Source organism: Delphinapterus leucas, chromosome X (assembly GCF_059928025.1).
Source record: "Delphinapterus leucas isolate spDelLeu-1000000601 "Yukka" chromosome X, BTC_Dleu_Yukka2, whole genome shotgun sequence".
Taxonomy (NCBI): domain Eukaryota; kingdom Metazoa; phylum Chordata; class Mammalia; order Artiodactyla; family Monodontidae; genus Delphinapterus; species Delphinapterus leucas.
Window position 1 is genome coordinate 85925408 of NC_143150.1, and position 25069 is coordinate 85950476.

The following is a 25069-nucleotide window of genomic DNA, read 5'->3' on the forward strand; positions in this document are numbered from 1 at the left end:
TTTCTTCTGGGTACCCTGGCTCAGTCAATGGCACCATCATCCAGAAATGACACCCAACCTAGAAACGAACTCACACTCCTTTCACTCATTCATCCACTATTTTCAATTAGTCTCCTAGCCCAGCCTATTCAACCTCCAAAATATCCCACTTATCTGATCATTTTTTACCCCTGCTGCAACTATTCTGATTCAGGCCTCATCTTATTTTCATGACTACTGCGACTGCCTCCTCCTCTCTGCCTCTCCCCTTTTTCTCTCATTTATTATGGAATGCTTCATAAATTTGCATGTCAAACTTGTACAGGGGCCATGCTAATCTTCTGTCTTTTCAATGTTAATATATGTGCTGCTGAAGTGAACACCCTCCTGCCTTTTTGTTTAGCTAAGAAAGCTTAAGCTGCAGGGTTTGTCACTTGCCGTATGGTCACATGGTCGTATGTTTTATAAAGTTTGCAAAATATATTTAAACCACAATTGGTTAAAATTGCTGTCCCTTCCCACTGAGAGTTTTCCTGGTCACATTTTCCTTGTATTAGGTGGTGCTGGAGCTGCCTCAGACATTTTTGAGATCCATCTAAGTGGAAGTTGATTTGCGGGATACATTTAGTTTGGGTTTAGTGGGGACATTTATGTTTTTACCGCTTCTATTTATAGTTATTACCCAGGTGTAGGAATGACTTCTAGAAATATTCTGTCTACCTTTGAACATAATTTTGTATTCACAAGTCTATATTATTTTCTTAATGAAATCCTACCTCACAAACTGTACAAGTTTCAGGTCCCACTAAACCTGGATTGTCCTCTGGCTAAGCCACAAATGTGACTCTGTTGCTTTTGCTCAAAAACCTACAATGGTTTCTTATTGCTTACAGGATAAAATCTAATATTCAACTTCTTTTTGTAAATGTTTTCCCATGTGCATCCATGCATCTGTACATGATAATCCTTTATGTAAGGTCGGATCTTAACAAACGGCACCGCGAAACAGAGGAAAGCTTCAAGTGAGCTTTATTAGGGAGCGCTCCCGGGCGAGGTTCACTGGTCCGAGAGAAAGGGGCCAGAGAAGTCGCACCCGGGCGAGGGTTGGGCAAGATTTTATAGGGGAAGAAGGGAAAGGGGTGTGGTGAATCTGGGAGGGCGCAAGGTATTCCTTATTTGGTGGTTTCTTCGGGTATCGTGGCAATATCTGGTGCCAGTTGCATCAGTCTTGGGACCGTTAGTGCCGCCCCTTGAAAGGCGGGAAGGCTGGGCCGGGTGGAAAGCCCCCAGGTCAGTTCCTGGAACTGGGTGGTCCGGAAAGTCTCCAGGTCAGTTTCTGGAGCTGGGTGGTCCGGAGAGTTTCGGTCTGATGCAACCTGTGAATCTGATTGCGTTCCCCTGCCTCGGGCCAGTTGGCCTTACATCCTGACATCTTTGGTGTAATGGGGCGGCGTTCTGATCTCTGGCTACTTCATGCTGAATGGGGGCGTCGAAAGGGGAGTCGGGCGGCCAGAGGTCCGAGGCTTAGGGGAGACCAGTGGGGGGTTCTGTAGGAAGCAAGGTGTAAGGACCGAGGAGCATTTGGTTTGTGGCCACCCGAGAGACTTCCTCCATGCGCCTGCGAAGGAACCTAAGAAAACAGGGAGCAAACATGAGCAAGATACAGATGAGAATTAAGGGGCCTAAGACTGGTGTTAGCCAGGTATAGAGGGTGGATCACCACCAATCGGGAATTGGGGAGGTGGACTGTTGGTGTTTGCGTTGGAGTTCTTCTCTTAAGCGATGGAGGGCGTTTACGTTGTCTTCGACGAGTCCTGTTTCATTGATGTAATAGCAGCATTCCTCCTGTAGGAAGAGGCAGGTACCTCCTTTTTCGGCCGTCAGGAGATCCAGGGCTCGTCGATTCTGGAGAGCGACTCGGGCTATGGAGGTGATTTGGCGCTGGAGAGAGGAGATGGAGGCGGCGGAGGCTTCAATGGCTAGCTGGAGTTTATGTTCTAAGTCGCGGGATGTTGAAACACTATGTGTTAGAGCTCTCCCCCGCCCGATGCCCGCAGCGACGAGAGAGGAGGCGATGGAAATGCCTGCGACCATAGGGAGAAAGATGGCCCCTTTCTGTCGGCTAGAGAGTTGTGTGGTAAGTGAGAGAAATTCGGCTTGGCCATATAATGTGAGTTGTGGAACAAGGGTGACGGGGATACATGGGAAGGGGGAGGAAGAGTTGACCTCTTTTGTAAGGGAGCCATTACACCAAAAGAACAAGCCTGGTGGGGCCCCCATTGGCGTAGTTACAGGGAGGGATGAATTGCAAGGGAGTGCATCATTAGTTAAGTTTGGGCGGCTTCCGTAGCAAACTGTGAGGTTCTTTTTTTCTAAATCAAGAAATATGGGGACTCTTAAAGGGGTAAAAGGTAAGTTCCGGGAGGGAGAGGTAAGGGGTCCTTGGGGGGTTTCTTTAGCAGCCAAATATAGGGGTTTAGCAAGAAGAGCAAAGTTAGGGATCCAGTGTCGGAAAAATCCTAGAAGGCCCAAAAAGGAGAGAATTTGTTCCGCTGTTTCCGGAGGCTGGAGTTCACGGATAATCCGGGTGCGATCGGCTGTTAGACCTTTTGTGGTAGGGGTAAGGTGGAGCCCCAGCTAGGTTACAGAAGATACAGATAACTGAGCCTTAGCTGGGGAGACCCGATAACCGCGAGAGCCAAGGTAATTGAGGAGATCTGCAGTATGTTGTCTTGAGAGGCTGAGAGATGGGCTACAAAGGAGGAGGTCATCTACATATTGAAGGAGTGTGCTGGGGGTAAGGGAGCAGGAAGTGAGGTCCCGTGCCAGCGCCTGACTGAAGAGGTGAGGACTGTCGCGGAAGCCCTTGGGAAGAACTGTCCAGGTGAGCTGACTGGAAGTATGAGTATCCGGATCCGTCCAGGTAAAGGCGAAGAGGAAATATGAGTCGGGATGTAGGGGGATAGTGAAAAAGGCATCTTTGAGATCCAGAACCATAAAGTGGGTTGTGGATGGGGGGATATGGGAGAGCAAGGTGTATGGGTTTGGTACTACTGGGTGGAGGGGAATTATGGCCTCATTGATTAGTCGGAGGTCCTGGACCAAGCGATAATCCCCAGAGGCCTTGCGGACAGGCAGGATGGGGGTGTTGCAGGGAGAGTCAGTGGGGATAAGGAGTCCCTGGTTTAGGAGTCTGGTGATAATAGGTTGTAGGCCCCTAAGGTGAGTCTCAGAGATGGGAAATTGGGGTCTTGATGGAAATTTGGAGGGGTCCTTTAGGCGGATGAGGACGGGGGAATGGTGTGTTGCTATTATGGGCTTAGAAGTATCCCAGACTTGGGGATTGATTGGGTTCGGTGTGATTGGAAGAGGGGGATAGGAGGGGGAGGGTTCTAGAGACAGGCCGAGAAGAGGAAGCAGGAGTTGGGAGGAGGGGACCTTAGGGTCAAGTCTAACCAGCTGGAGGGAGGCCCCTAAATGGAAAAGGACATCTCGGCCTAGCAAGGGAACTGGGCAGGATGGTATGACTAAGAAGGAATGAGTAAAAGGGAGTCCTTCGATATGACATGGGAGTGGACCGGTCTGGAGTGGGAAGGATGGTTTGCCATCAATACCCATGACCGAGATCTGGGAAGGAGAAACTGGCCCGGAATAGGTAGGCAGGACTGAATAGGTAGCCCCCGTGTCCACCAGAAATGAGATGGACTTACCCGCTACCTGTAGTGTTACCCTGGGCTCGGCGAGGGTGATGGGGGTCTTCGAGTCCAGGCGCCGTCAGTCGTCAGCCAATCCCAGCAGTTCGAGTGGTAATGCCGTTGGGTCGGCCTGCCCCCTGCGTGGAGACGCTGAGGGCGGGCCAGTTGTAGGGCAGTCACTCTTCCAGTGGCCCGTTAACCGGCAGCTGGGCCAGGGCTTAGAAGGAGGTCGGGGATTGGGACATTGGCGAGCCCAGTGGCCTTCTTTTCCGCATTTGAAGCAGGCCCCCGGCGGGGTTGCCTTTTGCGGACCCCGTGGATGCTGTGATCCATGGGAGATGGCCGGCCTTAGGGCGGCTACAAGAGCTTGGGTTTGGAGGGCCACCTTTTGGTGCATCCGAGCCTGTCGGCTGGATTCTGCCTCACGACCAAATCGTCACGACCATTATAGACTTTAAAGGCCATCTTTACCAGATCTCGAATAGGGGTTTGAGGGCCGTCCTCTGCCCGTTTTAATTTCTTTCGGATGTCCGGGGCTGATTGGGTGATAAAATGGGTGGCTAGGACCGCTGCCCCTGCCGGGGTTGTCGGGATCCAGCCTGGTGTAGAGAGTTAAGGCCTCTGTAAGGCGATTGAGAAAGATAGCTGGATTTTCGTTAGGTTCTTGGGTTATCTCTTTTAGTTTTTCAAAATTGACTACCTTATGAGCGGCAGCCCGCATGCCACCCAGAAGGCATTGGATCATGAGGTCGCGTTTACGACGGCCATCTTGGCCATCCTGATAAGTCCAGCCTGGATCGGTGCCAGGTACGGCAGTCGCTCCGACAGGCATGGAGTTGTCGGTAAGGTGAACCTGATCTGCATGGTTTTGGGCAGCAGTTTGAATTCTTTCCCTCTCGTCAGGGGTCAGAGTAGAAGATAGGATCACAAAGATATTGTGCCAGGTTAGATCGTAAGCTTGAGAGAGGTAGCGAAATTCTTTGATGTAGCGGGAAGAGTCGGCAGAAAAGGAGCCTAATCGCTTTTCTATTTGAGAGAGATCTTGGAGAGAAAAGGGAACATGAACTCTAACTAATCCTTCCGCTCCTGCTACCTCCCTCAGAGGGCAGAGAAGATTTGAATCTTGGGAGTCGTGAGAGCGTGTATGTGCACTGATTGGCGAAGCAAGGGGTGTGGGAGGAGAAACCGTCGAGGGAGGTGGGGGAACGGTTGGAGGGGCCGGAGCGGGTTCGGGAGGAGGAGGGACCGCCTCAGGGTAGGGTGGAGGTTGGAGAGGAGCTCTGGAGGGGGGAGAGGCGAGAGATTCGGGTGGGTCGGCTAGTGGAGGCGGGTCATCGTCAAAGGAAATTAGGGGCTTGGACGTAGGAGATGTCTGTTTGGCAAGGATCTGGGAAGTGGAACAATCGATGCAGAGGGAAGGGCGGGAGCGTAAATACCAGAAGGCCTGGATGTATGGGACCTCGGACCATTTACCCGTCCTGCGGCAGTAGTTATCGAAATCGCGGAGGATGTTGAAATCGAAAGTCCCTTCAGGAGGCCATTTAGATTGATTGTCTAGAGGGTACTGTGGCCAGGCCTCGGTGGAATAAAATATGAGCCGCCTGCGGCGGAGATCTTGAGAAAAGCTGAGTTTTGTAAAGTTGGCCAGGAGACACCCCAGGGGCGTCTTAGGATCTGGTTTGGATTCTGAGGTCCCCATGACCTCCGGTTTGTCCCCGGGTGAACAGAGAAAGAGAGAGATGTCTCTGGTCTCAATCCCTGGTCACGGCGGATCGGGGAGCAGTCAGACGGTTGGGACGTCTCCACAATCGCCCGAGGCTCGGAGGGAAGACGGAGGAGTCCCTGACGCGGCCGCGGTTAAGGACAGGGAGTCCGGTGGGTAGGGACCCCGGGGGTCGAGGGGAACGAAGGAGGGACTTACCCTGCTTCTGCCGGATCGGGTGGGTGAGCAGAGGTCCCCGGTTGGGAGGGGTGGCCCCGCGGTAATTTGTGGGGCTGGGTACCCCTCCCGGGTTTCGGCACCAAATGTAAGGTCGGATCTTAACAAACGGCACTGGGAAACAGAGGAAAGCTTCAAGTGAGCTTTATTAGGGAGCGCTCCTGGGCGAGGTTCACTGGTCCGAGAGAAAGGGGCCAGAGAAGTCGCACCCGGGCGAGGGTTGGGCAAGATTTTATAGGGGAAGAAGGGAAAGGGGTGTGGTGAATCTGGGAGGGCGCAGGGTATTCCTTATTTGGTGGTCTTTTCGGGTATCCTGGGGGACGGTTAGTGCCGCCCCTCGAAAGGCGGGAAGGCTGGGCCGGGTGGAAAGTCCCCAGGTCAGTTCCTGGAACAGGGTGGTCCGGAAAGTCTCCAGGTCAGTTTCTGGAGCTGGGTGGTCCGGAGAATTTCGGTCTGACGCAACCTGTGAATCTGATTGCGTTCCCCCGCCTCGGGCCAGTTGGCCTTACACTTTATATACAACGTTCTTGTTAATTTAGTGAACTTTTATATACCCTCCAAGTCTCTCTGAAATCTTCCTTGACAGCAGCAAGCAGCTTCTGAGGCACTTTCTTAGCCTCATTCTGAACTTTGCAAGAGGTATCTGTGTGCTTACTAGATGCTGTATTCCAACTGTTTACCTGCAAGTTTGTCTCCTGCACTGGCTGGCAATCTCCCACCGCAGAGTTCCTCTTTTTCATCATTGTATCCCCAGGGCCTAACCCACCATCACTTAGGAAACTGGTGTGCACACACACATTTCCTTTTCTAAAGCAGTTGGACCCTAAGAAAATGAAATAGTAAGAGTATTCCTAGAGAATATTCTAGAATGTCTGAGAAAACCAGCACCACCTTGAAGCATGTGTGTGGAGTTCCACTCATTCAACCTCTTCTCCCACCCCACCCTCAGGCTGTAGTCAGAAAATCGTGGGACAGGTGCATGGCAATCCTTGAACTGTATTTGAACTGAACTAAACTGAACTGGGGTGGGGTCAAAGAAGAGAGATTTCAGAGGGAGCTGGGGACAGAGGATTTACGGAGGAATTACGATCAAGGGACCCAGGGAAGGACGCGGGGGTGGGCGGATAGTAGAGGATGCAAGGTTCAACAACTTCCCGGCTCTGAAACTTAAGCCACTTGGCTTCCCTAAGCGCGTTTCCTCTCGCTGGGATAATAAGAGAGCTTCCCTTGCAGGGTGAAGAGTAAACGACCCGGAGACCGTGTGAAAGAGACCGGCCAGCTGAAGGTGCTCAATGAACGGGAACCTGTGAGTACTCGCCCCGCCTCCAACCGGGCCAAAGGCCCGCCCCCCGCCGCCACCTATTAAGTTTGCGGAGCACAGTCACAGAGTTCACCTCCTCTCGTAAGAGGATAAATGGCGGGGAGGAGGGGAGGGTGTGTGTGTGTGTGTGTGTGTGTGTGTGTGTGTGTGTGTGTGTGTGTGTGTGTGTGTGTGTGTGTGTGTGTGTGTGTGTAGGATGTGTGTGTGTGAGGGGAGGGAGTGTGTGTGAAGGGAGGGTGTGTATGTGTGACGGGAGGGTGTGTGTGTCTGGGGAGGAGGGGAGAGAATGAGTTACAGTGTGTCAGTGATGTTGGTGGGGGGCGGGTGCTTAACTCCCTGCTCGCCCGGAGTAGGGGGAAGGCGAAGGCGAAGGCGGGGAAGGCTCTGGCCCCACTCAAAATGGAGCCAAGCGCCTGCCTCGCCTAAGATGGCGGCCTCCCCGCCTTTCGGTTCCGGGTTCTCAGCGTCGATTGGGTACCTGGGGAGTCGAGCGGGTCCAAAGGTGGCCGAGCCCCGCCCCCTTTCTCAAGGTGACGCTCCGCCCCCGATGGCGTCACGCGGGAGCCGGGGCCCGCCCTTCCCCGCCTGTGCCGCGGTTACCTCGCGTGTCCGGCCTTCATAAGATGGCGGTCGCGTCGCCTACCCGCGGCGGCAGCGCCACTCTCAACATGGTAGCTGTTTACCCCGTATTTCTCCTCCCCTCTCCGCCTCAACTTCCTCCTTGTTTTGAATAAACTTTATTGACTAGTCTGAATTGCCTATCACCGCCACCGGGCTTCTCCCGGCGATTTTTCGGGCTGTTTTTCTCCAACCGGGCCGCCAGTTCATCTCCTTCCTCGTTGGTTTGCTCGCGGCGATCTCCTGCCGGCCCAGCGACGCCGCCGCTTGCCTGTTCGTCAGGCGGCCGCCGGACTAGGCCCGAGCCGCGGGCTCCAGTAGGCCCTAACAGCCGGGCCCGGGGCAGAGCTGTGGAGAAAATTGCCCTGAAGCAACCGCAGGGCGGCCAGGGCCGCGCGACCCAGCGGGTGGCTCGAGTGTAAGGCGAGAGAGGTTCGCTGCGTTGCCGTGACGATCCCAGAATTCGGTGCGCGTCGCCTGTGGGGCCGGAACTGCTGGCCGAACCTTCGCTGAGCGAGGCGCTGAGCAGCTCCGGAGCGAGCCCGGCCGCCGGCGCTTCGGTGGAACTGAGCTCAGCGGGCGTGAGGAATCCCTGCGGCTTTGCAGATGAGGAGGTCCCTGTAGGGTTCCGGACCGAATACGTTCTTGTCAGGTTTGGGGCGTGAGGAGGTTCCTGTCAGTTTGGGAGGCGTGAAGAGATTCTCGTAAGTTTCGGGGGCTGCAAGGATATTCCTGTCACTCTTGGGATCTGTGACGAGATCCCTGTCAGTTTTGGGGGACAGGGGAGTCTTGGTCAGTTTGAGGGGGCTGTGAGGAGATACCTGCCAGTTTAAGAGCTGTGGGAGGAAAATCCTGGCTTGGTTGCAGGAGTGTGAGGAAATTCTAGTCAGTTTCAGGGATTTTGAAGCGATCCTTTCGAGTTTTGGGGGTGCAATAAGAACCCTGTCGTCTTTGAAGTAGAGGGTGAGCTGATCAGTTTTGAGGTTGAGATTTATTTCAGTTGTTGGGGTGATGAGACTCCCGATTGGTCGGGGATGGAATGATTTTGAGAGTGAAGGAGCAGATCATTTAACCTCTCACAACAGAACCCCAGAACTGTGATTTGAGTTGGGCGCCTAGTCTTGTCTGCCTCGTTGCTGAAGACATCGAGGTAATTGTCGAGTAATCTGAGGACTTCCAAGGATCCCTCATCTCTCTCTAGTTGCGTCTATTTTGGGGGTGAGAGAAGTGGCTTTTTCTGAGGTACCCCCAGCCTCATCCTCTAGGCTATGCTTTGTGTCATAATAAATATTGAGAGCCCTGGGAAACAAGGTTGCTAACAAGGAGAGGGTGCAGTGAGGGATTAAAGAACCTTCCTGAAAAGGCATCAGATCTTTCCCTGAAACCCGGAAAGAAGTTATCACTGACCCTGGGGGCTGAAGGAGGTAAGGAGGGAAAAAAAGCCTCGACGGCAGAGCGCCGTTCTTTATTTGTTAAAGAAATTCTGGCGGCCAGTGGACTTTCTCCGATTGCCCCCTACAGCCGCACCAGCTGTGTTGCATCCCGGCAGCGGTAACTGCCCATTTGTGAGCTGAGGGACCTGGTTCACTCTGTAAAAAGTGTTGTTTGTGCCCAGCCTTCGTCCAGAGAGAACGCGTGCTGCCGCCTCCCGCTCCCTTTGACTCTGAGAACCTGGCCCACCGCAGAACGCTCCAAGGCCAGGCGAAGATGGCCTCGGTACCGGTGTATTGCCTCTGTCGGCTGCCTTACGATGTCACCCGCTTCATGATCGAGTGTGACATGTGCCAGGACTGGTTTCATGGCAGGTAAGGAGGGCAGGGCACGCTGGACAGGGTGTAGAGACCAGGTGCTCACTTGCTTGCTCCTTTCTTAACTCTGGTTCAGGTTCCTGCTCAGAAACTTATTTCCCCTCTCTTGCAGACAGTTAACACCAACCCACCTCCCAGACCCAGATTCTTACGTCCTTCCTTGCAGACTAGGGCCTAGCTGACATTGGCCTCTGGTTTCTCCTCTTTTTTCTTTTCCCATATGTATTTCTTCTTTGTACCCTTCTTCTGTTTCTTTGTTTTTTTTCCCTTAGAAAAATATTTTCTTTCCAGCCACAAAGAATGTATCATTTTTGTACTCTGGCAATTTTGTTTTGCCTCAGATGCTGGCTTTGGGGGAGACGGTACTGCATTTTTGAGATATTTGAGTCCAACAAGCATGGATTTGAGTTGTGGTTTTGCAACTTATTATCAGAGTGACCTTGGGCAAGTTGCTTTGCCTCTCTGAGCCTCTGTTTTCACCCATGAAGTATATCTAATACATCCTTCCTGTTTACTTAAAGCATTTTGCATGCACTCAGTAAATGGAGGCAGAAATGCAATAGTATTTTATTTCTACAGTATTTATCTGAAGAACCATCCAACTAAATTGAATTAAGCAGAGGAGATGTTGGGTAAAACAGTAGGAGTAAAACCACTAATGAATTCCCTCCAGCTAAACATGTGTGCACATAAGCACCTGTCACCCAGGATTCCAGAGAGGTTAGTGTGTGGAATAAACCTGTAATATTATCCCATTATTGGGACTTATATCCCAGCTCTGGAAAGAAAACCATGAGAGGGATTTGTACATTAGAGTACAACAAAACAGTGTATGGCGCCCTCCTCCTGTTGCATGTTGTTAGATTCTAGAATTTTCAGTTGTCATTAGTCCCTTCCAAAGGAGCTGTTCCTGCTATCACACCCAAGACCAAACTGAAGGTGTTGGTGCTGCTAAAATTCTGCTCTTAGCAGGGACTGCCCTGTGCAGCACGTCCAAATTCATATTCAGCTGATCTTTGTTGAGTATTACTGTGTGTCATGTTCCCATGGCACTTTGTGTACATCCTTATTGAAAGTGATTATTTCATCATATCATAGTTATAAATACGTCTGTGTCACTCATTAGCAAGAGCTGCCTGAGGGCAGAGATGTCAGCTTTTCATGTTTGGTATCCTCAGAACCTAGTTCAATGCTAAACATATAATAGATTCTGAGTACATTTTTTTTTTTTTTTTTTTTTTTTTTGCGGTACGCGGGCCTCTCACTGTTGTGGCCTCTCCCGTTGCGGAGCACAGGCTCCGGACGCGCAGGCTCAGCAGCCATGGCTCACGGGCCTAGCCTCTCCGCGGCATGTAGGATCTTCCCGGACCGGGGCACGAACCCGTGTCCCCTGCATCGGCAGGCGGACTCTCAACCACTGTGCCACCAGGGAAGCCCCCTGAGTACATTTTTGAATGAACAAATGAATGAGTTGTCTTGAAAAAAGCTGTTGCCTGTGGCCCTTGCTTTGGATTGTGTAGGTTTAAACCTGGAAAGTGAACTCCTACCACAATACAGAGACCCTAACTCTGCAGTCTGGGAACAGGAAACAGGAATGAATGCTTCCTGAGTACTTACTGTGTTCCAGGCCCCATGACAGAGACTTGGCATACATTTATCTCATCTAATCCACATCCAAGCCTGAAAGTTAGGTATTTCTTTTTTAAATAATAATAAAAAAATTTCCCTGACTATGTAAGTGAGACATGCTCATTGTAGAACATACAGAAAAAGAATAAAGAAGGAAATAAAAATCATCCGTGAGCCTACTCTCCAGGACAATCTACTGTTTAATTTTTTTGTTGCATTAACTCCCATCATTTGACTTAGAATATAAACATATATTTTACAACATGGGATTGAATTATAAGTACCATTTTGTAACGTGATTTTTATTCCTACTTAACATTATAAAGTTAAGGTCATTAAATATTGATCTGATTTCTGATATCCCATCATATATCTGTACCATCAGTTACTTGGTCATTTCCTCTGAGGTTGGATACTTAGGTTATTTCTACTTTTTTATATTATAAATAATACTATGATGTGAGGGAAACTTTGGGGGTTCTGGAAATGTTTTGCATTTTTATTTGGGTGCTTGTTGAAACAAAAGAAAACATTGAGGTGAACATCTTTGCATAGTAGAGACTTGACACTTACAAGGAACACCACTGAGGCCTTTAAGAATTCCAAATTTACAAATATGGAAATGGATTTATGGGCCAGGCCCCTCCTTAATCACATTTCTGTGGTGAGTCCTGTGTTTCTGTGCACACCCTGACATAAGTTAACTGCCTTAATTGTTTTTCCTGAGAAAGTGACCAAGCTTTTATCTCTTATCATGCTTTTCTCTATGGGCTGCCAGAGAATAAGGAAGCCAGCTGAGAATCAGGTCCTTGGTGGGTGGCTGTTCTTGCTTACTCAGTGCATTGCGTGCGTGCATGCACACACACACACACACACACACACACACACACACACCAGGCTCATAGTGCTCTAGTTAAGTCTGTACTTTAGCATAATTGAAAATTACTAAATATCGTGGACTTTTCACGGTTGTTCACAATAGTTAAGCCCACAAATGCCTATAGATGATATAAATCTATTCACATCTCTGATGACTTCCATAGGCCAGATTTCTTAAAGTCCAGTTGGGGATTAGTAATGCCATGTTACTTCCTGGTAAGGTTATAGCAAGGAAGGTGACTATTCCATTTTGCTGGTGAGAATCTGGATCTCATGGAGGTTAAGTTACTTTCTGAGTCTGGATTTGAACTTAGAATTATCTGGCTCCAGAGCCCAGGTTCTCAAAAGTGGGAAAAAAATGGTATAGCTCCATTCCTCTATTGTAAAGGACTGGATTTTGAAGAGCATTTTGATTTGTAGAGCAGTGGTTCTCAAACTTTAGGGTGTATCAGAATTACTTGGAAGACCTCTTAAAAGATGAGATAGGTAGGCTCCACTTGCAGGGTTTCTGATTCAGTATGTGAGCGGAGGCTACTCTCAGAACCACTGATTTAGAGCATTATTCTGTCTCAGTTCCTTCCCTTTCTGTAGAGTGTGACAGCTTCTGATATTGGGGGATGGGTGGGCTAACATATCATTACTGTACACTGTCGTTCTCAAAATGTGGTTCATTAACTGGGAATTTGTTAAAAATGCAAATTCTTGGGTTGGGACCTGGCAATCTATTTTAACAAGCAGGTAGATTCTGATGTACCCTAACTTCTGAGAAACATTGCTGTACACTGGTGGAGGAAGCTAGTTGGCAAGCATTTATTGATGTCTGGGGCTTTGGCAAAATCTCTACAGTTTTCCTATCTATAAAGGAAGTATTGGTTGGCATATCCCCTAGGTGGTGGCTGTGGTGTGGGCTCTAAACTCTAGAGGAAATGGCACTGGCTTCAGATCTGGGTTCAAATTCTGACTGTTACTTTTTAGCAAAGGATTTCATCTCTGTGAAGCCTCAATTTCCCCAAGAGTGGTTGTGATGATTTAAATAAAATGGTAGTGGCCCTTGTTTATTGAGCACTAGCTAGTCTGCTAGTCACTATGCTAAACACTTTGCTTAATTATCTTTAACCTTTTTTTGAGTTTTAAAATTATGAATTCAGTTCATTTAATAGTTATAGGACTATTTAAATTATGTATTTTGTATTGGATATGTTGTGGTAGTTTCTGCTTTCTAAGGAATTGATCTATTTCTTCTAAGTTGTCAAATTTAAGTGTGTAGAATTTTTCATAGTATTCCCTTATTATCCTTTTGATGGCTGCAGGCTGGCTCTGTGGTGACATCTCATTTCATTCCTGATGTTGAAAATTTGTCTCTTCTCTCTTTTTTTCTTTGTCAGACTTGGTAGAGATTTGTCAGTTTTATTGATCTTTTCAAAGAGGAAGCTTTTTGTTTCATTGAATTTCCCTATTGTCTTTCTGTTTTCAATTTCACTGATTTCTGCACCTTATTATTACCTTCCTTCTGCTTGCTTTGGGTTCATTTTGCTCCTCTTAATGTCTTGAGGTGGGAGCTTAGTTTACTGATTTGAGACTTTTCCTGTATTCTAATACAAGCATTTAGTGCTATTGGTTTCCTTCTTAGTACTGATTTAGCTGTGTCCCACAAATTTTGATATGTTTTCTTTTTCATGTAGTTCAATATAATTTTTAATTTGCTTAGAGACTTCACATTTGACCTATGAATTATATAGAAGTATGTTGTTTACTTTCCAAGTGTTTGCAGATTTTCCTGTTATCATTCTGTTATTGATTTCTGGTTTGTTTCCATAGCGGTCAGAGAATATACTCTATACAATTTCAGTTCCTTTAAATTTACTGGGGTTTGTTTTATGGCCCAGGATATGGTCTGTCTTGGTAAATGTTCCATGGGCACTTGAAAGGAATGTATATCCTGCTGATGTTGGGAGGAGTTTTCTGTAAATGTTGATTTACTCCTGTTGGTTGATGGTGTTGCTGAATTCTCCTCTCTTTGCTGATTTTCTGTATAGTTGTTCAGTTCGTTGTTGAGAAGGTGTTGAAGTGTCCAGCTAAAATTGTCAATTTTTAATTCTTCCTTTCAGTTCTATCATTTGCCTCACATCTTGCAGCTTTGTTGTTTGAATGCAGATGCATTTGGGATTAATGTGTCTTGGTGGATTGACCCTTTAATTATTATGTAATGTCCTTCTCTGTCTCTGGTAATTTTCTTTGCATGGAAGCCCACTTTATAGGATATTAATATAGCCATTAATATAGCCACTCCTGCTTTCTTTTGATTAAAGGTTGCCTGGTATCTTTTTCTATCCCTTTACTTTCAACTGATGTCATTATATATGAAGTGAGTTTCTTGAAGGCAGCATATAGTTCAGAATTATTTTTGTCCACTCTGCCAATCTTTTTTTTTTTTACATCTTTATTGGAGTATAATTGCTTTACACTGGTGTGTTAGTTTCTGCTTTATAACAAAGTGAATCAGTTATACATATACATACGTTCCCATATCTCTTCCCTCTTGTGTCTCCCTCCCTCCCGCCCTCCCTATCCCACCCCTCTAGGTGGTCACAAAGCACCGAGTTGATCTCCCTGTGCTATGCGGCTGCTTCCCACTAGCTATCTATTTTACGTTTGGTAGTGTATATATGTCCATGCCACTCTCTCACTTTGTCACAGCTTACCCTTCCCCCTCCCCATATCCTCAAGTCCATTCTCTAGTAGGTCCGTGTCTTTATTCCCATCTTACCCCTAGGTTCTTCATGACATTTGTTTTTCTTAGATTCCATATACATATGTTAGCCTACCGTGTTTGTCTTTCTCTTTCTGACTTACTTCACTCTGTATGACAGACTCTAGGTCCATCCACCTCACTACAAATACCTCAATTTCGTTTCTTTTTATGGCTGAGTAATATTCCATTGTATATATGTGCCACATCTTCTTTATCCATTCATCTGATGATGGACACTTAGGTTGTTTCCATCTCCTGGCTATTGTAAATAGAGCTGCAATGAACATTTTGGTACATGACTCTTTCTGAATTATGGTTTTCTCAGGGTATATGCCCAGTAGTGGGATTGCTGGGTCATATGGTAGTTCTATTTGTAGTTTTCTAAGGAACCTCCATACTGTTCTCCATAGTGGCTGTACCAATTCACATTCCCACCAGCAGTGCAAGAGTGTTCCCTTTTCTCCACACCCTCTCCAGCATTTAGTGTTTGTAGATATTTTGATGATGGCCATTCTGACCAGTGTGAGATGATATCTCATTGTAGTTTTGATTTGCATTTCTCTAATGATTAATGATGTTGAGCATTCTTTCATGTTTTTGTTGGCACTCTGTATATCTTCTTTGGAGAAATGTCTATTTAGGTCTTCTGCTCATTTTTGGATTGGGTTGTTTGTTTTTTTGTTATTGAGCTGCATGAGCTGCTTGCAAATTTTGGAGACTAATCCTTTGTCAGTTGCTTCATGTGCAAATATTTTCTCCCATTCTGAGGGTTGTCTTTTGGTCTTGTTTATGGTTTCCTTTGCTGTGCAAAAGCTTTGAAGTTTCATTAGGTCCCATTTGTTTATTTTTGTTTTTATTTCCATTTCTCTAGGAGGTGGGTCAAAAAGGATCTTGCTGTGATTTATGTCAGAGTGTTCAGCCTATGTTTTCCTCTAAGAGTTTGATAGTGTCTGGCCTTACATTTAGGTCTTTAATCCATTTTGAGCTTATTTTTGTGTATGGTGTTAGGGAGTGTTCTAACCTCATACTTTTGCATGTACCTGTCCAGTTTTCCCAGCACCACTTATTGAAGAGGCTGTCCTTTCTCCACTGTACATTTCTGCCTCCTTTATCAAAGATAAGGTGACCATATGTACGTGGGCTTATATCTGGGCATTCTATACTGTTCCATTGATCTATATTTCTGTTTTTGTGCCAGTACCATAGTGTCTTGATTACTGTAGCTTTGTAGTATAGTCTGAAGTCAGGGAGCCTGATTCCTCCAGCTCCGTTTTTCGTTCTCAAGCTGCCAATATCTTTTAATTGGTATATTTTGACCATATATACCTAATGCAGTTATTGATATGTTAGGGCATACGTTAGTCATTTTAGTTTTTTGTTTTCTGTTTGTTCCCTCTGTTCATTCTGTTTTCTTTCTCCTGCGTTCCTTTGGGTTACTTAAATCTTTTCAAGAATTCCATTTTGATTTATCTATAATGTTTTTGAGTGTAATCAACTGGTATTGACATTTTACCGGTTTGAGTGAAGAGTAGAAACCTTGCTTCCCTTTAAATTTCTTTATGCTCCCCTGCTATAATTATCTTAAGTATTTCACCTACATACATTGAGAACCGTATCATATAGTGTTACAATTTTTGCTTCAACTCTCAAACATGATTTAGAAAACTCGAGGAGAAGGAAAGTATATTGTATGTACCCATATTTTCACTCTTTCCCTTGTTCTTGCTTACTTCCTAGTGTTCCTAAGAGTCCTTCTTTTATCATTTCCTTTCTGTTTAAAGAACTTCCTTTAGCCATGCTTTTAGAATTGGTCTACTGGCAACAAATACTCTTAGTTTTCCTTCATATGAGAATGTCTTGATTTCCCCTTGAATTCCTGAAGGGTCTTTTCATTTGATATCAGATTCTGTGTTTCCAGTTCTTTCAGTCCTTGAAAACTTGTGCTACTTCCTTTTGGCCGCCATGGTTTCTGATGAGAGATCCTGTGTCATTTAAATTGGTGTTTTCCTTTGGGAAATGTCATTTTTCTCACTGATCGCAAGATCTTTCCTTTGTCTTTGGTGTTCAGGATTTTGATAATGCTATTTTTTTTGGGCCACACTGCATGGCTTGTGGGATCTTAGTTCCCTGACCAGGGATTGAACCTGGGCCACAGCAATGAAAGCTCTGAGTCCTAACTACTGGACCGCCAGGGAATTTCCTGATTATTGCTGTTTCTCAGTGTGGATTTCTTTGTTGCTGAAGCGCTGTTCATTTTTTTTCAATCTATTTTCCTTCAGTTTTATTGAGATATAATTGACATATAGTACTGTTTAAGTTTAAGGTATAGAGTATAATGACTTGAATTACATATACATATATTGTGAAATGATTACCACAATAAGTTTAGTTAACATCCATCATCCCATATAGGTACAAATAAGAGAGAAAGAAAGAAAAATAATTTTTTTTGCTTGTGACGAGAAGTTTTAGGATTTACTCTTAGCAATTTTCAAATATACTATACAGCAGTGGGCTTCCCTGGTGGCGCAGGGGTTGAGAGTCCACCTGCCGATGCAGGGGACACAGGTTCGTGCCCCGGTCCGGGAGGATCCCACATGCCGCGGAGCGGCTGGGCCTGTGAGCCATGGCCGCTGAGCCTGCGCGTCTGGAGCCCGTGCTTCGCGACAGGAGAGGCCACAACAGTGAGAGGCCCCCGTACTGAAAACAAAACAAAACAAAATAAACAAACTATACAGCAGTAGTCATCATGTTGTACATTACATCCTCAGTACTTATATATCTTATAAGTGGAAGTTTGTAACTTTTGACCACCTTCATCCACTTCTCCCACCCCACCCCCACCTCTGGAGGGTAACCACAAATCTCACTTTTTCTATGAGTTTGGGTTTTGTTTTTTTAGATTTCACATGTAAGTGAGATCATAGAATATTTGCCTTTGTCTGACTTATTTCATTTAGCATAATGCCTTCAAGGGCTGTCCGTGTTGTTGCAAATGTCAGGATTTTCTTCTTTTTTATGACTAAATAGTACTCCATTGTGTGTGTGTGTGTGTGTGGTGTATTTATATATACATATATTACATTTTTTTATCCATTCATCTTTTGATGGACATTTAGGTTGTTTCCATGGTTCAGTTATTATAAATAAGTCTGCAGTGGATATGGAGGTGCAGATATCTCTTTAACATAGTTTTTGTTTCTTTCAGATAGATACCTAGAAGTGGAATTGCTGGATCATATGATAGTTATATTTTTAATTTTTTGAGGAATTTCCATACTGTAAGTGGCTGCACCAGTTTGCAATCCCAGCAGTGCACAAGGTTTCCCTTTTCTCCATGTCCTCACCAACATTTGTTATCCCTTGTCTTTTTGAAAAGCCATTATAATGGGTGTGAGGTGGTATCTCATTGTGGTTTAGGTTTGCATCTCCTTGATGATTAGTGATGTTGAGCACCTTTTCATGTACCTGTTGGCCATTTGTATGTCTTCTTTGTAAAAATACCTATTCAGTTAGTCTGCCCACTTATAACCAGACTTTTTTTTTTGCTATTGGGCTGTATGAGTTCTTCATTTATTTTGAATATTAACCTCTTATTTAACATATGATTTGCAAGTATATTCTCCTATTCCATAGGTTACCTTTTTATTTTGATGATTTCTTTTTTTTTTTTTTTTGCTGTGCAGAAACTTTTTAGTTTGATGTGGTCAAACTAAATTTTTAATTTATTTTTGATTTTGTCACTTTGTGCTTTAGATGTCATATCCAAAATATCATTGCCAAGATGCATGTTAAGGAGCTTTTTTCCTATGTTTTCTTCTAGAAGTTTCATGGTTTCAGGTCTTACATTTAACTCTTTAATCCATTTCGAGTTAATTTTTGTGAGTGGTGTAAGTCAGGGGTCTGTTTTCATTCTTTTACATGTGAATATCCAGTTTTCCCAGCACCATTCACTGAAGAGACTGTCTTTTCTCCACTGAGTGTTCTTGGCTCCCTTGTCAAATATTATGTGACTGTGTATGCATGGGTTTATTTCTGGGCTCTCGATACTGTTCCATTGGTCTATGTGTCTGTATTTATGCCAGTACCATACTGTTTTGATTACTGTAGCTTTATAATACAGTTTGAAATCAGGAAATGTGATGTTTCCCACTTTCTTCTTCTTTATCAGGATTGCTTTGGCTATTCTGGGTCCCTTGTGATTCCATATGAATTTGAAGATTGTTTTTTCTACTTTTGTAAAAAAATACTGTTGGAATCTTGATAAGGATTGTTTTGAATCTTTAGATGGCTTTGGGTAGTGTGGACATTTTAACAGTATTGATTCTTCCAATCCATGAACACAGGATATCTTTCCATTTCTTTGTGTTTTCCTCAATTTCTTTCATTGATGTCTTGTAGTTTTCAGTGTAGAGATCTTTCACCTTCTTGGTTAAATTTATTCCTAAATATTTTATAGTTTTTGACATTATTGTAAATGGGATTGTTTTCTTTATTTCTTTTTTAGACAATGTGTTTTTAGTGTATAGAGATGCTATTGATTTTTGCATGTTAATTTTTTTATCCTGCAACTTTACATAATTCATTGATTAGCTCTAACAGTTTTTGGATGGAATTTTTAGGATTTTCTATATATAAAATCATGTCATCTGCAAATAGAGATAATTTTCCTTCTTCCTTCTTCCTTGTTAATTCTCATGCCTTTTTTTCCCCTTGACTGATTGCTCTGGCTGGGATTTCCAGTACTCTGTTGAATAGAAGTGGTGAGAGTGGGCACCCTTGTCTTGTTCCTGATCTTAGAGGAAAAGCTTTCAACCATTCACCATTGAGTCTGATGTTAGCTCTAGGCTTGTCATATATGGCCTTTATTATGTTGAGGTGCATTTCTTCTGTACCCCATTGAGTGTTTTTTTTAATCATGAGTAAGTGCTGAATTTTGTCAGATGTTTTTTCTGGATCTTCTTTTGAGATCACTTTTTTCTTTCATTCTATTAATGTGATGTGTCACCTTTATTGATTTGCTTATGTTGAACCAGCTTTGTATTTTAAGGATAAATCCCATTTGATCATGGGAAATGTTCCCTTTAGTGTGCTGCTGAATTCAGTTTGCTAGTATTTTATTGAGAATTTTTCCGTGTGTATTCATCAGGGATATTGGCCTGTAGTTTTCTTTTCTTGTAGTGTCCTTATCTGGCTTTGGTATCAGGGTAATTCTGGCCTCATAAAATGAGTTCTGGAGTGTTCCCTTCTTTTTGATTTTTTTAAAGAGTTTGAGAAAAATTGGTGGTAATCCTTCTTTAAATGTTTGGTAAGATTCGCCAGTGAAGCCATCTGGTCCTAGGTTTCTCTTCGTTGGGTGTTTTTTTTTAATTACCGATTCAATCTCCTTACTAGTAACTCGTCTCTTCAAATTTTCTATTTCTTCCCGATTCAGTCTTGGCAGGTTGTATATTTCTAAGAATTTATCTATTTCTTCTAGGTTGTCCAATTTGTTGACTTATAGTTGTTCGTAGTTCAGTCGATTTTCTTTCTGTTGTTCAGATTGGATAATTTCTATTGTTCTATCTTCAGGTTTACTATTTTTTTTCTCTGTTGTCTACATTCTGCTATTGAGCCCATGCAGTGAGTTTTCATTTAAGTTACTATAGTTTTTTCTAGAAGTGCCATTGGTTCTTTTCTATATCTTCTATTTCTTTGCAGAGATTCTATTTTTTGCTAACACTTTTTATTTATTCATTTGTTTCAGGCATGTTTGTAATTGTTTTTTGAAGCGTTTTTGTGGTTGCTCCTTTAAAATCCTTATCAGATAATTCCAACATCTGTGCCATCTCATTGTTGAGATTGATTTTCTTTGCTCATTCAAGTTGTGATTTTTCTTGTTCTTGATATGATGAGTGATTATTTTCATTATATCTTGAATATTTTGGGTATTATGTTATGAGATTCTGGATGTTATTATATCTTATGTTTTTGCGAGCCTCTTCAGACACTGCACTTCAGTGGCAGGGGAAGGGGGTACTACTTCTTTACTGCCAGGTAGGAGTGGAAGTCCAGGTTCCCCCAGTTGCTCTCTGTTGGCACTCACTACTTCAGATCCTGCTGTCATCTAGTCAGGCTGCCTTCTCTCCATCTTTCAGAGTCGTCTTACCTTTTTTTTTTTTAATGTCCAAGATTTTTAGCTGTATTTAGTGGGAGTAATAGCGAGAAGTGTGTTTACTCCATTATTCCAGAACCAGAAGTGACCAATTAATCTTTAAAATAGCTCTTTGGAGCTATTATTTTCTCTCATGAGGCTAAGTAGCTTGCTCAGAGCTACATAGCCAGTTAGTTGCTCAACCACAAGTCAAACCTGGGTCCCTTGGACTCTTGCTATAGGATATAATACTATAGATAGTATAAAGCACTGTTCAGGTTAAGCCATTTTCAAGGTGTTGTGGGAGATAGAGAAAATCAGGCTTATAAACTCACACACACTCCACATTTTTGTTCAAAGTGAAATCAGGTTAAAATGGACATCACGCTTTTTGAAGCAGCTGAAGCAGCTGCTACACAGCTTTAGGAGTGTGTAGCAAAGGGAAGAGAAGGCCTAGCATTCATATTCAGGGTTTACTATGATACAATGTATGGACTGCAGAATCCCTGCCCTGGAGAAAGTCTTATAGGGTGTGGAGTTAGAAGTATCAGAAGGACAGCCTGCTCTGTCAGGGCTCACAGGATGTCTCTTGGAGTGACATATTTAAAAAAAATAAATTTTATTTTTTAATAATTATAGATTCATAGGAAGTTGCAAAAAATGTATGTGGAGGGCCTTTGTACCTTTACCCAGTTTCCCCCATGGTGATATCTTATATAACTACAGTACAATATCAAAAGCAAGAAACTGATCTTGGTACAATCCACCAATCTTATTTCAGTTTCACCAGTTTTACATGCACACATTTGTGTGTGTGTATGTGTATTTAGTTCTATACAATTTTATCACACTTGTAGATTCATGTAACCACCACAATCAGAATACAGAACAACAGAAGGAATCAGAATTCCTTCACCAGTGGGGTAGCATAAGTTTTGCCCCAACCCACCTAGAAGAAATTTGGGATGGCAAACGTACCAAAGGATGGGTGGTCAGCATCCAAGAGGAGTATTATGAAAATTCAGATCAGGTCTGATAGGCATGATGCCCAGGACTGAGTTATGGGAGCTAAATGAAAATATTTTTGGAAACAGAGGCATCACTGAGTGGGGAGCACACCTGACATGTTACTATTCCCCTTATAGCAAAGGGACCAATGTTATTAGACAGAGTGAGGGGAGAGTAGTAGAAGCTGATGATAGCGGCTGGGGGGGTGGGGGTGGGGGTGCAAATCATGTAGGGCAGTGGTTCTCCAAGTAGGACCAGCAGGATCAGCATCACCTGGAAACTGGTTAGGCAAATTCCATTGTCCTACCCCAGACCTGCCAATTCCTGGTGGGGCCCAGGAATCTATGGTTTAACAAGCCTTCCAGGTGATTCTGATGCACACTAAAGTTTGAGAACCACAGGTATAGGGTCCTATGGGCCATTGTAAGAACTTGGTTTTCACTCCAGATAGGATGGGAGCCATAGAAGGATTTTGAGCAGAGGAGAGTTGTGATCTGGTTTAGGCTTTGGCTGTTGTGAGGACAGACTCAAGGTGAGTATGGGATGAAGCAGGGAGAGTTTGGGGATCACTGTAGATCATTATTTCTTAAAATGTGGTCCCTGCACCAGCAGCATCAGCATCACCCACAACCTTGTTAGAAATGCACGTTTCTGGGCCCCACCCCAGATCTACCAAATCAGGATCTCTGGAGATGAGGCCTAGGAATCTGTCTTAACAAGCCCTCCAGGTGTTTCTGATGTGCCCGAATATTTGAGAAACACTGGTCTAATTAGGCAATGGTGACTTGGACTGGAGTCAGTGGTGATGAGAAGTGGTTGGATTTTGAATGTATATTGATACAGGATTTGCTGACAGATTGGATTGGAGTTGTGAAAGGACTCAAGGATGACTCTGTTTTGAGGAGTTTTGGTATACAGGGGAATAGAGTAACGGGGCAGTGACAGAAGGGGTCACAAGAGGATTTTTTGTTTGGTTGGGTTTTTTGGGAGATAGAGATTACAGCCTGTTTGCCTGCATGTCAGTGCACATGGAGTGATTCTGTTGGTGCATCCAGCATTTAGTGAAGCCTGTTATTGGCAAACTTATGTGCCAGGGACTGGGTAGAACAAAAAGAAACATCCCTGGTGCACTGAAACTTGCTCAGTATCCTTTGTACTCCTCCAAGTCCTATGTGCTTGGAGGCAGGGGGGCCACTGGTGCGAATGGTGGGTGCCTCAGCATCTCGGGATGGGTCATCCATGTTTTTATACATTGTGCTTGGCCTGATCAAGGTGTTGCAGGAAACTAGAAATTGACTTGGATTTTCTGATACTTTTTGAATAATGAAGAAGGGTAAAATATGTTCTTTTTCCTCTTTATTGATGAATGAAGACATTGTTTTTCCAAGGCACAGGTGGTGACAGGACCTGGCTCTTTGGGAATCCTCAGAGAGCAGAGGTTGAGCAGATAAGAAGCTAGACAGGATCCTGGGCAACCTTGTCACCTCTCAAGCTTTTCCAGCCCTCAGCCCCCACCTCAGTTCCACATCCCTGGAAGGATTGAATGCCCACTTTTGTGTTCTCATAGCACTTGACTCTACTAATAACCCCACATTATATTCTAGTTATGTATTGTAGTGGTATAGTGGAGTCAGATGGATCTGGATTTTTATCCTGCTCTGCTATTTATTAGTTTTGTAATGACCAAAAAGTTCCTTAACCACTCAGATTTCTTATCTGTTAAATTAGAATAATATTAATAATGATGATAGCTAATACTTTGTCCCAAGTACTCTCAGTTCTTTACCTACTTTAGCTCATTTAAGCCTAACAACTCTATGAGGTGGGGTACTATTAATATTCTTCTTTTATAGATGCAGAAACTGAGGCACAGCAAAGTTAAATAAATTGCCTAAGTTCACACAGCTAGTAAGTGGCAGAGGTGAGATTTAAACCCAGGCAGTTTGGCTCCCAAGTCTGCACTTTGTGCCTCTAAATACTGTACAGAATGCCCTGATTTGTTGTAGAGATGAGATGTGTTAATATATGTGTGATAACATATTCACAGTTCACTTTTCTCCTCAACTCCTTTTATGCAGGCTTCAAATTCTCTCACCATCCCCTTACCCTGCTTTATTTACTTTATAAATAAAGTAAATATACTTTATTTACTATAGCCCTTATGAAACTGTTTTGGTACCACCTGTCTCCCCCTCTAGAATGTCCACTCCATGAGGGCAGTAGCTATTTTCAGTCAATATTTACTGAATTTATGCACCCACTTACATCCAAATACAGAGTTCCTACCATGTGCCAGGTTCTGTGGCACATGTTGGGGATAATTCATCTTAATCTTGAGACCTGGTGCTGTGATAATTGTCCTCTTTACTAAGGAAGCAAAACAGCATTTAGGAACCTTGGTCCAGGTAATAATTACTGAGACAGTGCAGCCAGAAGCCTGATTTTTATCCATATGCTTTCCTGATGTGAGATATTATCTAGCCCAATGAATTGGGTTGAATAATAAATAAAGCAAGACTGGGAGATGGATAAGGTGAGGACTTGGGGTGAACAAGAGATGCTGTCTGCTGTATGTAGTAGAGGCAGATAGCAAGTAAATGGGCAGTTGCAGGTCTGCAGGGTGAGTGCTGAAATACGGATAGTTGGGGGGGGAGGCATGGCAGTAGGGAAGAGGAAGGGAAGGAATGTTCTAGGCACAGGGAGCCATGTGTGATGAGTCCCAGAGACCAGAAAGAGCATGGTGCTGAGAGTCGAGCTGGGTTTTAGAGCAGGGCTGGCTTCATGGGTGTGTGACCGCTGTAGTCACACACAGCCTCATATTTGGAAGGGGGCCCCATGCCCATGCTTGAAGTTTAATGCTCTGTGGTTGTAGTCTTGAAATTCTTAATAATTTTACCTTTGAATTTGTGTTTTGTATGTGAGGTTCCAGGGACAGTGGAGTTTGTCCTGGGGACCTAGAGCTTTAGCTCACCTGTGGTCCTACCTCTTGCTGCCTCCCTGAATGGATTCTCGACTGGCTGCCTGGGTTGCGGGGCCTGGGTGCAGGTGCTGGAGAGTCAGGGTCAGGTGCATGCACCCTGCACACTAAGTCATAGCGCGTGGCCCCTGAGTGCCTGTGAGGGCCTGCGCTTGCCCCTTGAGTATCCCCATGCCCAAGGGAACATGACAGTAATTAACAAATAAAAAGCCCCACGGCAAGTTGAGAGAGATCATGGAAGAGAGGAAATAGCTTTTCTTTGTCAACTGGGGGCCCCTGATTTTCATTTGCACCAGCCCCACAAATTTTATAGCCTATGCTATGTGTGAAG

General features: G+C 44.6%; 1 protein-coding gene and 1 non-coding gene across 9 annotated transcripts in view; one reads left to right on the top strand and one right to left on the bottom strand.

Annotated features, from left to right (window-relative positions):
- Positions 1-259: 259 nt before the first annotated feature.
- Positions 260-362, bottom strand: LOC115802243 (U6 spliceosomal RNA). Its single transcript, XR_004022663.1, has one exon. It is a non-coding gene; the product is annotated as a U6 spliceosomal RNA (small nuclear RNA).
- A 6385-nt stretch (positions 363-6747) lies between these two features.
- The window catches only part of PHF8 (PHD finger protein 8), a 96589-nt gene continuing 78267 nt past the window's right edge, over positions 6748-25069 (top strand). For 2 of the 8 annotated variants that reach the window (XR_016391367.1, XR_016391368.1), the window contains exons 1-2: positions 7254-8256; positions 9168-9357. Coding sequence is in view for 6 of the 8 variants with exons in the window: in XM_022563579.3 (XP_022419287.1) it covers positions 9260-9357 (98 nt within the window). In the remaining 2 variants the exon portion in view is untranslated. Of the gene's footprint in view, positions 6920-7251; positions 8257-9124; positions 9358-25069 lie in introns of those variants that run through there. The other 6 variants (XM_089904490.1, XM_089904491.1, XM_022563579.3 and 3 more) reach the window with 5 other exon arrangements.